The 12,731-nt window shown below is 36.1% G+C and overlaps 1 protein-coding gene across 11 annotated transcripts in view; it reads left to right on the top strand.

The window, feature by feature from the left end:
* NBEAL1 (neurobeachin like 1) overlaps positions 1-12,731 on the top strand; it is a 92,116-nt gene that overhangs the window by 44,984 nt on the left and 34,401 nt on the right. For all 11 annotated transcript variants that reach the window (XR_003923750.2, XM_041124577.1, XM_041124576.1 and 8 more), the window contains 12 exons: positions 1,158-1,461; positions 2,381-2,466; positions 2,896-2,985; positions 5,982-6,150; positions 7,215-7,348; positions 7,747-7,906; positions 8,003-8,105; positions 8,853-9,009; positions 9,603-9,761; positions 10,135-10,294; positions 10,556-10,644; positions 11,636-12,217. Coding sequence is in view for 10 of the 11 variants with exons in the window: in XM_041124577.1 (XP_040980511.1) it covers positions 1,158-1,461; positions 2,381-2,466; positions 2,896-2,985; positions 5,982-6,150; positions 7,215-7,348; positions 7,747-7,906; positions 8,003-8,105; positions 8,853-9,009; positions 9,603-9,761; positions 10,135-10,294; positions 10,556-10,644; positions 11,636-12,217 (2,193 nt within the window). In the remaining variant the exon portion in view is untranslated. The remainder of the gene's footprint in view (positions 1-1,157; positions 1,462-2,380; positions 2,467-2,895; positions 2,986-5,981; positions 6,151-7,214; positions 7,349-7,746; positions 7,907-8,002; positions 8,106-8,852; positions 9,010-9,602; positions 9,762-10,134; positions 10,295-10,555; positions 10,645-11,635; positions 12,218-12,731) is intronic.

The raw sequence follows: 12,731 nt of genomic DNA, 5'->3' as shown, positions 1-12,731 counted from the left end.
AAGAGAGCTTAGCCTATTGCTAATAAGCTTCTGTTCAACTTTGGACAGTGTCCAGAGTATCAATTTGGAGTATAACTAACCATTAATTAATGCTTGTTTAGTCATTGCAGTTTAAAAAAAAAACAACAACACCCCCCCCCACCTTGATTAGATTGTAGTGTTTTCTTCAAAATAATTACTTGAGCATACTGACATAATTTCTGAGTAAATCATAATAAATCACAGCTCTGCCAGTAGGATTGGTGTGACAGTAGTCAATGAGGAGTATTCCCTGTTGCTTTCAACAGTAACTTTTAAACTTGTATTTTCTGTATATACCCTTAGTATGCTAATCTTATACCTGCTTTATTAGCTGGATAAGCAGTTTACAAGCAATTAATCTAACCATTTCGAGTGTGTACACGTTTAGCCTAAAAAACCACATGAGCCATCAAAATGAGTATATGTCATGTTTAGTTTTCTTTGTAAGTGTTGCCCATTCTTTTTGTGGAACAAATCCATTTTAAACTGGGCTACAGTACTGAACATTCTTCCCTCTTTTCTAAGTCCTAATTTGATATTTGTTAAATATGTTGAGCAAACACTTAAATTGGACACAGTTGTAGTAAAACCAGTGTAACAGTTAAAAAATGAGAGTAACTGTAATTTCCATTGCGAGATAAAACTCTGGATTTTGGCCCATCTGTAGAATAAGCACTATAAGTATCAACATAGCTAAAAGTAGGGCAAGTAAGCTTCCCATGAGAGCATCTATTTGAGTGGAGTAACTGATACGAGAAATGTACAGTAGCAGATATGCTGGGCTAGTATATTGGAATATAATCCAGAAGAGGAGTGTTTACCAGGGTTGTCTGGAGCACCAACCTTCCTGGCTCTGCTCCTGCCAGAGGTCACACAACAGCTGAGGTGACCAAATTGCTCTTAATTGGAGAAAGGGCACTCTCCACTGTTGTGGAAAGTGTATGCTCTTTTTTTTTTGTCCTGCTGTGCTGGATTGCTTCTGTTCCAGGCATGCTAGAACTTGTTGCTCTTGGTTTAACTTATGTAGTTCAGGTTTGCTGGAGATAGTCTCCAGGTTTACTTTGTAAACTGTGAAAAAAGAAGGTCACATTTACAGTATGTGTTCTGTTTTCTTTCTTCTATGTGTGACTCTCCAGTCTTTTACTTCTTGCTGCATTGGTTCAGCTGGTCAAAGAACAACAACTCCTCCTCCATCTCAGATACCAGATCCACCTTTTTCCTCCCCTATTATGCCCCATCGGACATCACTTGGGGGCATTCTCTCTACAGGAAGCTGGGGTGGGATGCTTGGAAAACCAGAGCTCATCACCAAGATGATCTCAGCAGGGACTCAGGACAGTGAATGGGGATGTCCGACATCTTTGGAGGGCCAACTTGGATCAGTTATCATCTTTCATGAAGCACTGCAACCTCCTCAGGTGAAAGCATTATATTTAGCAGGTAAGTGGTGATTGTACTGGTTTTAGTGGAATAAAAGGGATGAGTTATGGACAAGACCCCACTGAGCTTTGCTGTTCACAGACACATAATGAAGAAGTTACAATGCAGAAGAATTGCAGAGGTGACCTAAGTGAGAGGGCCTTATAATAAATAAGCTTAAAATGGAATGATAGGTGGAATTTTTATTTAAAAAGTTATGTTTGCATAAGCTCACCTACTTATAATATGTACAGACCTGCCAGAATCAAAATGTTAGGTAGTGTTTTCACTTGTAAGTTCTTAATTTTTGCTGCTGTTTGCCTACATGTGAGTTTACAGTTGAGACTCTTTAAAGTCTTGCCCTTGTTTTGGTAGGCTGCTTAAAGGTGATTTATGCTTGAGAATTTTTCCACAAGAATCAATTAATAATTAAGGGGTCATTTAAAAAAATATTCTGATAAGCTATGTCTTACAGTTTAAAGTACTAGAGTATTAAGTTCCATAGTGACTTGAGGTTGTTAGAGATTAGCATAAAAATACTTCCATCATTGAAAGGAAGTATTTTGTATTACTAAACAAAACTATCTTGAAGATTACTCATTTTCTGGACATTTGGGCTCGATGACAGAGAGATTGGTGACAAATATGAGAGGTATTTGTAAAGACAGAAACATTGGGGCTGTTTGAATGTATAAAAAAAATGCTGCTTTGTATAGTTCAGCTTTTTATCAAGAATGCATTTCTTTTTAAGCAGACCCTATGGAATGAATGATTTAAGTCATAGAGACTACTTCAAAGCATATCTCAAATAGGTATGGTGTTTGTTGTTGCAACAAAGTGTAGTAGCATAAAATTTGAGAAGGTCAGCATTAATATCCAGTGGACTCTTAAATATATATGTTACAAATATATAATTTTATATATAATATTTTTTTAATAGGTCCAAATTGTTTAACTCCATGGAAGTCTCAAGAGGCTGAAGTAGCAGATCTCCCCAGCAAGGTACTGCTTCATTATACACCAAAGGTATGAAACAAGACATAATTTCTCTTTGATTACACAGTGTACAGTAATTTCAGAATATGTTCTAGATGGTCTTTTTTTTGCTTTGCCATTGCTGTTTCGTAGAACAGGTGAGCGTGCCATCTTTATGCTGTGGTTATTATGGGAAGATAAGGAGCAGTGAGAGCTTTCTTAAACTGTAGTCTTGTGCAGAGCTAGTAGGTTTTCTTCTTGTTTGGCAAAAGGACAGAATTATCTTGTACTATTGTGAATGTCAAATCTAAGGTAACATATATGATGTTCCAGAGGTTTCAGATTGTTTAAATACTTTAATATCAACACAGTGGCACTAACTTCCTGGAACATATTATGCATCATTCAGAAATCTTATGTGTTCAAGGATCTGTAACTTGTTTCCTAAATGATATTATAGCCTCTTCATTTGTTTAACAGGCCTGCAGAAACCCAATTTGTCTTGACCTGTCTGCAAATCTTTTACATGGAAGGCTAACTGGAAACAAAGTAGTGAACTGGGACATCAAGGTAAATGCATACTGAAGAAGCAGAACCTGATGTATATATGACAGTGGTTGTATACGTTCACCTAACTTTTGGAATGCCAGAAGTTATTATCATAATGCAAATGACATTTAGCAGGTACAGCATGTTTTTGTAATGAGAATTAACGGGTTAATGCTGTAGCTGGAGTAGTATTACATTACATTTATTCAGAACTTAGAAGGACTACTGCTCTTAATGTCATAGTGCATTAAGATATTCTGTGGTAGCTGACTACTCTTCATAATCTGTTCAATGGATGTTGTGTATTGAAAACATTTTACCATCTCTAGGGGATTCTGTCATGGTTTTCTTGCAGTCTTAAACTCTGAATTAGATTAAGATTAGTAGGGTTAAGTTAACTTGTGACTGTTGTGTTAGTCATATAAAAAAAATTATTGAATTGCAGACTAACTTCAGCAGAAAACAAGGTGTGGAGTTAAAATATTACAAGAATCTAGCATTTTTTGAAGAGATAACTTATTCTAGTTATCTTTTGGTTTGGGGTTGGCAGGGCTAGATGATCTCACAGTCCAAAAGCCTCACTTCAAAGAAAACACCAAATATTCACTAAAGTGTTATACCTTACTCTGTCTCTGCTATACACTCATTGTCCTATATTTTTTCCTTATTGTTGGATACATTGGGATATCTGATTCTTATAGGCTATGCACATCATCTTTGTTTAACTTTTGCTAGCAGTTACAATCACAGCGCTACTGCTTTATTAATATTGGAGCTTAAAATTTAACATTTTCTGGCTAAACCTGTTTCTAGTCTCCTGTTCAAACATTCTATTATAGCAAAACTGTCCTATATCTTGGTTCTTGTTTTGTTTTCTTAACCAACATATAGGATCCTTATGCCCTTCTGGTTAATCAGTTATTTTTTTAGTCTCATGCCACTGACAGTTCAGATCTGACTTTGTACTATAGAATTAAAACTCAACACTGCCAACGAGATTTAGTGCTAGTGGTTTAGACTTTCTTTGTGCTCCACGAACAGAATACCATTTAGGCAAGTTCTATGTCTATTAGATGTCTTCTGTGTAAAATAGCAAATGGTCTTCTACTTGGTAGTTCATGGAGAGGAGGAGGAAACCATGAAATGCACACCAGCTTAATAAATATCCTTGTGTACCTGTCTGCTTATTTGCTTCCTGATCACTAACACATATTAATATAAAAAAATCAAAGTCAGGCTTAGCTCTGTGCATGAGGAGATAATATTTGCAGCATCAGAGTTTGATCCAGAAACAGTGACATAAATAAGGATTTATTTCTTTTAAATTTAAATAGTGTACATCCAATTCTGTTTTATAGGCAGAATCTTTGATTAAGGGCTCTTAGCTTGAGGAAAAATAAAATCCAAAGTCTTAGTGTAGAAAACTTGTCAGTAGAATGCAACATCTTTTTTTTGTCTTGAAGAAAAATGTACAAACAAATAAATAAGGGCTGCTTTTTTTTTTTTAAGACCAGTGAACAAGCAACTGTACTAGCAAACTAATTAATAAAGAAATATTGTTGGAGCTACACTGTGCATATGCTGAATTGTAGAGATTAATGTTAAGAAAATTCAGACACTTGCTAGGTAATTTTGCTATTATGTGAATAGTTTGAAAATACTGCAATTTGTTTTCTTCAGCGAGTAGTGGGAAGAGGGGTGGGTGAGGGGTGTTTATGTCTCTAGCTTTATGGGAAAGTGTATTGTGAGCACAGGTTTTAGGAGAATCGTTCGTTAACAAACATGATGGGGTTTAGCACCCCCTTGAGGAGGACTAGAGTGAGGAAAAAACGGAAGAGCTGATCAGGAGCTCATGAGGAGATAGGTACAGTCTAGAAGGAGCTACAGTTACTGTGATCATGTGGTTCAGACAAATTCTGTTTTTCAACTTTAAGTTGATTTCTGTTTCCAAAAACTGCAGGTCTGTGGTGCCTCTTGTTTTGCTCAACAAACATAGAAATCTTCATCCATGAGAGAAATTTTGCAGATTTAAAAAACTTTCTTAATTTTGTTAAATTCACCTTAATAAGTTCACTAAAAATCACCTTTTGTTAAATCCACCTGGCCTGGAAAGGGGGCATCATAAAGGCACATAGAGCAGAGTAACAGTTGGAAAAGTAGAAAACGATGGAGAAGAAAAGGATCATTTTCTCCACTTTTCCCCAACATTTCTGACTGGGAAGGAAGAGTGATATCCCACATTATTAGACTGGCTGACAGAATGTTGGGTTTTTTTTGGCTGTTAAAATTTTACTACACAACAGTTTTCATTGCACTAAGCTGGGCAATTGAATAGGTGTTTCTGGCTAGTTTGCTGAGAGCCTGATTTTCTAAGTGGCATTGTGAATCACTTCTACAAATCTTGTGATTTGAATATGTTATACCTTACCACAAGAAGCATTGTTTGAAGTCTCATGCTATCACTGCTTGGGGTGGGGGGGGGGGGGGAAGGGGGCTTAGGAGACTTGAATTTTAAAAAGGGCTTAGAATTGAGGTATGTGTAAAGTTACTTAAAAAAAAAAAAAGATTTTATTATTTTTTTAATTGCCTGAAGTTGAAATCTTGTAGGAATATGATTAAGGCACAGTTGTGTATAATCTTTTCTTACTGCTTGCTGCGAGTAACTTAGAAATCAGAAAAGTATGTTTTTCCTGTTTTTCAACTATATTTAGCAGAAGATTCTTCTAAGATTTGTATCCTTCAATTTCCCATGTTTATGTGAGGAGAGGAGAAGGGAAATGTAAAAATGCACTTTCAAAGCAAGAGCTGAGAGGAAGGCATGTGTGTAATTGCTGTGTCTAAAATTTGGGCAGCTCTGTTAAACACAGTGTTTTAAACTAGTTTCAAAGTGGTGTGTAAAACATCCTGATTAATTTGTGAGTACATAAGGTTCCTTGTATTTGGAGTAAATTTCTGTTACGTAGTTTAGGGGATTTTATTTGTGGTGATGTTGTTCTTCCTTTTTTCTCTTGATTTAGGATATGATCAACTGTATTGGTGGAGTAAATGTGCTGTTTCCATTGCTGGAGCAGATCAGTTTTCTTGGTGGACAGATGCCTGAGAAGTCTGAAGGGGAAACTCTACCTCCAGAACTAGTTACTCCTGTAGAGGAAGACTGGGTGGTATTGTCATCCACAAAGGCATCAGGTAGGAAAGTACAGTTGAACTGAAATAATTTTTCAACTTGATTTTAAAAGTCTTCCTATGAGTGACAGAAAGCTGTTTTATTATGTGCTGGCTTTTCCGGACTACCTATGTAAAGCTGAAAGGCTCTCTTGGTGTTCCTAGATATCTGATGTAGATACCGAATACCAGGAGTTCAGCACTATCTAAAATTGACTTAGTAACATATTTCAAATATAGCTACATTTAATAGCATTATTTTTCTTTTCATTATTTACTATTACATTAGTGTCAAAGTATGCAGTTGTTAAATTTCTATTCTGAAAAGTTTATGATTATTTTAAGAAATTATGTTTGATGCAAAGCCTGCTAATATACATAGGAGGAGCTTTCTACAACTTGAGTGCTGGGTCAACCACATGAAGACTTTGCAGCATCAGAACAGTACTGTTTAGCCTTTACCCAGACTTTTATTTTCTTAAGAAAACTTTCAGACTGCTACCTCTTCCACACACAGTCAGATTTTAGTATTAAAATTTGAAAAAAAAGGAAGGGAAGCTTTAAGAATAGATTTTTTAAAAGCATGCTAATATTGAGAATAAACTTTGGTCTTAACGGAAACCACTGGGAAATCAGACCTTGCAAGGGAAAACAGCATTTTTTTTGTTTCAAATATGGAATGGTGGAGTAAAGTGGAAAAAAAAAACAAGTATCTTTTTCTTTCTCTCTCAATTTTTTGGGTATCGTGGCTAGAAAGTGTCAGTTTGCAACTACAGAGGAAGAATAACTGCAGCATATATAAAAGATTGTAACTGAGAAGTTTGTCTGTAACCTACAGGCAGATGGATGAAGCAACTGAAGTCAGGACTGGGGTCAATTTTATTCTGGAGAGGCATGGAATGATTATGACTCTGCACAGGAAAAAATCTAAAGACAGCCTACAGCTAGGGACCAAACAGAAAAGGAGTTGAGAAGTTCAGGAAATAGTGAGGAATACAGACACTTGATTTTACTTCTTCCCCTCTACTTCTATGCAGTGGTCCAACAATAAACCATGAGGCTTTTGCTGCTGCTGTTCTGTTTTGCAGAAGCGCGCCTGGAGAAGAACGTAGTTGCAACTTTTATCTTGATGATAAAACACTTCATTCAGAGACACCATGTGAATCAAGAAAATCTCATTCACTCCCATGGAGTTGCCACACTAGGAGCCTTGTTACAGAAGGTGAGCAAATTTGAGAAACATCCTTTAGTAATGAATGTTCTGGATGAAGTCCTGATTACTTTGAAACATTCTTAGTTTGGCCAGGATGCGAAAGGTCTTTAAAGGTCTCCTTAGTACATGCTTTTCTTTTCTCATGTTTCTGAAAACAAAGATGTGAGGAGTTGGTCTTGATCTGCAAAGTGAAATACCATGTTTTGTCTTTTTTTCATGTTCTGCTTTTTTGTTATAGATACTGTGTTGTATGATCATTCAAACTAGACTGTTTCTTGTATTGCTTCAATGGAAGCAGACATTGCTGTAGAAGATAAAAGAATCTCAGAATTTGATTTAAAAAAAAAAATGTAGTTTAGTAGGATATTCAATATTTTGAGTGCTAACACTTGTTGTTATTTTGAAAGGTGCCAAGCAACTTAATGGACGTGAATGTACTGATGGCTGTACAGTTGTTGATAGAACAAGTCTCAGTAGAAAAGAACATGCAGCTTTTGCAACAGATGTATCAACACTTACTTTTTGACTTCAGTATCTGGAACAGTGGGGACTTCCCCTTCAGAATTGGTGAGCTGGTGGACTTGAGCAACTGTGCAAAGACACAGTACTCTTCACGTGACATAAACCTTTATCTAGGTTCTAATAGAAAACTTTGTATTGTAGGGCATATACAATATCTTTCTACAATCATCAAAGACAGCAGAAGACTCTTCAGAAAAAAATATGGTGTGCAGTTTCTTCTAGACACACTCAGGATTTATTATGGGTACGAGTTTTACCTCTTCTAACTCCTCATCTATTGTACGTGGCTGTTGCGTTGTGTTTTTTTTCCCCATCATCCTAGTGAGAAAATTAATAAATAAAACTGCAGGTTGTCTTTTGGTGTTTGATTTAATTTTCAAAATTGCATTGATTTTTTTTTTTTTCCATTTGACTTGCTGCTTTTCCTTGACTTTAATTTTTATGATAGGATTATATAAAGTTTATGTCAATGATACTAGAAATGCTTGGAAAAGTCATTAAAATTACAAAATTGAAGGACTTGTTATCAACAATGTGAATTAAGTCATAGATCATTACCATTATGACGGGAGAGGGTGTTTATCATTTTAAGTTCTTTTATATCCTTGTAGAATTTGAAGTAGGACTTTTTTAGGAATTTAAAATTTTAGCTTTCAGTCTTGGTGATTTATATCTCCTTATGAATATAGTTATGTCATTAAGGAACATTGGCTAGAGACCTTGCTCTTTATTTTAAAGGGTGGGAGGGGGGAACCTGAAATCCTGACCTCTATCCAGATCAGTACAAGTCTACATTTCAGGGCTTTTATAGACTTGGTAAGTCTGATCTACTATTGCTGATTACTATTCAGTTGCCTTATTTCAGTAAAAATTGATAGCTTGTGCCACGATGTCAGTAGATGAAAAATTGCAAAACTAGCACAATCAAATTGATATTAATGAGTCACAAAGAACTTCCTCCAGGTTGGTTTTCCTGTCTGTTGGTGTATAGGAGTGGCTGTAAAGACAGTGATTTGGCTCCTGATGACCTGAGAACAATACGGACATCCCTCTATGGACTAATCAAATATTTCCTGAGCAAAGGTGGAACACATGAAGAAATACAGAGCATCGTAGGATACATAGCTGCCACCAGTGAAGAGGAGCAGGTATCCAATATGGCATAAATTAATGCTTTAAACCATACATGTTTTGGTTTTGCTTCTTGGTGTTTAGAAAGCTTGTGTCTTGTGTGATTAAAAGAGGGGGGAACAAAAAAGAAAAAGACTACAAGCAAAGTGTTACTTGATGCATGGTTCTGTTTAGATGTAGCTGAGGCAGGTTATAGAAGAACTTGGCAAAGTGTTGTGCAGGCGGCCATGTTTTTACTGGTTATTTTTTTCCCCTGAAGAGGGCAGAAAGCACATGATGTGCAATACTGCCATTAGAAAAGTTCTTTTCGTTCACAAAACCAAATGAATTGGACTTCTAACTGATCAGAAGTTTTAATGATGTGGTTTCTATTTTGTAGACATCAACAGAACTTCAGCTTGCTTTGTAGCTCTAATTACAGTTTGATAAGGTGTTCTATATATAGAAAGAATATATTAAAAATCTAATCTTAAATGCAGTAATATTGAGCAGACAAAGTGTCTATTTTGTAACAAGCAAGGGTAAAATTTAAAAGCCAAGAAAATTTTCCCCAAACAGAGCATGAAGTCTGAATGAACCGTGGATTAATTTAGTTGTCTTAATTTTGTAGCTCTGTGGAATCCTGGATGTTCTCTTCAGTCTACTTCATTCCAGCCCAACCCCAGACCAGCTTTTTTTATTGCTTTTTGAACCAGGGAATGCTGATATTCTTTATGCTCTGTTATTGCATCAAAGATACTCTGACAGGCTTAGAGAACTTGTATTCAAGGTAATGAATTGAATTACATGTTCTTAAATTAATCAGTTGAACAATTGTATTTTTTCAATGATCTGACTGCAGAAGTGTATGCAATTGCAAAGATACTAATGATCCAAGTTTTAATTTTTTCTTGTCTCTTCTGTTAGCTAGATGTTATTGTTTACTACCATAGTCACAATTGAATTAGTGTTCTCTTGAAGTGAAGTATTGGGATCTTAAAAAAAAAAAAAAAAAAAAAAAAAAAATCTATGTTGTTTGAGTTGGCTTACAAAGTCAACTTTAAAACCAGTGGACTGGCATGTTCTATCATACACAATTAAGTTTAAGAGGTCTGGGTGCTCCCTTGTGTTTATTTTGCATTTGTGTGTACTTTTTCTTGCAGATTGTAGAAGAGATGCTGAAATGTACTAAAGTTTATGAACGTAGTAAGCACCGTATGAGACTCAGAGAAGTGGGATACTCTGGACTGGGGCTCCTTCTGAATGAATCACCAGTTGCTGTTTCTCTTATTAAAAACCTTCTTAACCAAGTTCTGTATGCAGGTAAATGGCAACTGTTGTGTCTACCATTAGCAAACTCCTGCTGCTCAGAGGCAAACATATTTGGTTTTTTTGTTCAGGAAAACCAGAGCTGTTCTATTCAAAGTTCCCATTAGTCTCAGCTAACACTTTCTTAGTTCCCTGAAGTTCATTCCCTTTACTACCCCTGGATGCGGAGGTGACCTCCAAGGCAATTTTTAATATTTAGCTGTTACATTCTCTTGAATGATATTGTTTGTGTTGTTTTTTCTTTCTCCCCTACAGATCCTGCTGTGAATTATAAAGATCTCATAGCTGTAGTGCATCTGGCTCATAGATCAGATATAAATGTGAGAGTGGTTATCTGTAGAAAGGTAAGCTGTCGTCTTTAAAACTGGAGTGTTGTCCTTTAAGCCCATAAGCTGTACAGTGTGATATCTTAATTATTTATTTGAGAGACAGCGGTGGTATTCGTTGCTACTGCCTTCTTTAGCAATGATTTATGTTAAAAATGAAGCCTATCTGTCACTTAATGTATTCAAGTCCTTTTAAAAAAACAAAATAAAAAGTAAAGCCTCTATCATGATTCTTAAATAGCTTGTATTTTCTACAGGTTAGAGATAGTAGACTCCTTGAATTACCGAGTTTTCTCAAAGGATGCTTAAGACTATGATCAAAGTTTTGTTTGTATTCTTAATATGTTATTTTGATAGAACATATTATGGTTCAGAAGAGTGGTTGTGGATGCAGGGAAGAGATAGGGAAGAAGCAGTGACTTTTTCCTATACTGAGCTCTTTCTGGCTTATATCACTGGAATTAGTAGTACTGAATGTAGCTGTGAGGCACTGTATTGTCTGTTACGGTTTCTCAAAGTGAAAAAAGTGAAATGATAATGTACACTATTGGTAAGCTATTAATACTGCAGCTTTCTTAATTTTATCTATTTAATAGTTTCTAATCAAGCATATTTTCTGTTCTAGATTTTCTTTTTTTGTAGTCTAGTGGCTGAATAGGATTGTTTGTTGTGATAACTGGCTTTTGCAGGAATTGTTGCAGAAGAGTGGCTGAAATATGAGGACTTACCAATATGCTTTGATAGCTTCTTTTCTTCCCTACTCCTGAGAATTTTTTTCTTTTTTCTTTTTTTTTTTTTTTTCCCTCAAATATATATTTCTAATGAGAAAAATTATTTTGTGGCTTGGTTGCTTATTATTAACCAATTGTGGCTCTCTTACAAGGTTCTAAAAAAAAAAAAAAGGCAAAAAAGTTGTAACACTGTAAAACGTCTAATTGAAAAGCTAGAATGAATGCAGTTACAAGCTAAAATTAATGTGTAGGTATGGGATATCTTCTCCTATCCTTAGGTTTTGCACCTTTTGCATTCCCAAATGGATGCAGCACAACAGATTTCTCAGCAGCTGGGCTGGCAGGACACTTTGATTAGACTATTCCTGAAAGAAAACTCAGAGGTCCGGATTGGCTTTAAAGAGAACAGAGCTGATTCCTCAAGGGAAGAGGAAAAAAAGTGTCCTGCTGAAGAGCTTCAGAAACATCAAACTGATAAGACAGAGGGAGACAAAACTGTCAGCTTTGCATCTGTTAATGGTCTGTTTGATCAGTGGAGTTTAGAAGACAACAAATCCCTGGATGTCCCTGCCCATTTCTCTGTTATGCCGCTGGAAGATGCATCCACAGCAGAGATGTCTTTTAGGTCAGAGGACCGAGAAGAATTGTGGCACAGTAATCCTTCACATTTGAGTTTAGATCTCTCCAGTGTTGACTCTTATGAATTGGCTGACATTGTGAATCAGATGACAGATAGCCAGCCCAGCACACCGTCACCTATAGAGAACACAAAACCATTCTCTGGGCAGCCTGACAAAGAGCTGGGCGTTATAAATGATGTGGGCTTCACCGCTGATCTTTCTTTATTGGAAAACCAAGGAGTAAGTAATTCACTCTTTATGTGGTTAATTTCTCCAAATGTCTGCAATTCCTTTTTTTGTTTTAATCATCTCCCTGATGGATAATTATTGTCCTTTTTTTCCCCCTCCCATTTTCTAACAGAAATGCAAACAATATAGCTCTTTTATAGTGGGTGGGGGTACTTCCTTTTCTAATGTGTCTTCTTTTTTGGTTGTCTAGTTGGAATAGCTTTGAATTTAAAAAAAACAAACAAACAACCCCCCACCCCCCAAACAGAAAACCAAACAAAAAACCCAAAACAAAAAATTCCCCCCAAATAAACAAAGAAAAACCTCTACAAACTCACCACCCTCCCTTCTCTATTTTAACATCCTTTATCTTCCAGAGGCGGCAAGGAGCAGACTTGCTGTGGAAAAAATCAAGGGTAGCCAAAGGTCAGGCTGAAATAATGATGTAGAAGTCAAGTTAGTATGTATTACACCATACAAGCAAGCCACAGTCTCTTATATTTGTGTTTTCATGTATTTAGCAATT

This window comes from Aquila chrysaetos, chromosome 6 (assembly GCF_900496995.4).
Source record: "Aquila chrysaetos chrysaetos chromosome 6, bAquChr1.4, whole genome shotgun sequence".
In the NCBI taxonomy this organism is placed as follows: Eukaryota; Metazoa; Chordata; class Aves; order Accipitriformes; family Accipitridae; genus Aquila; species Aquila chrysaetos.
Note: the sequence above shows the minus strand (reverse complement) of the source record. Positions and strands in the feature narration are given on the sequence as shown.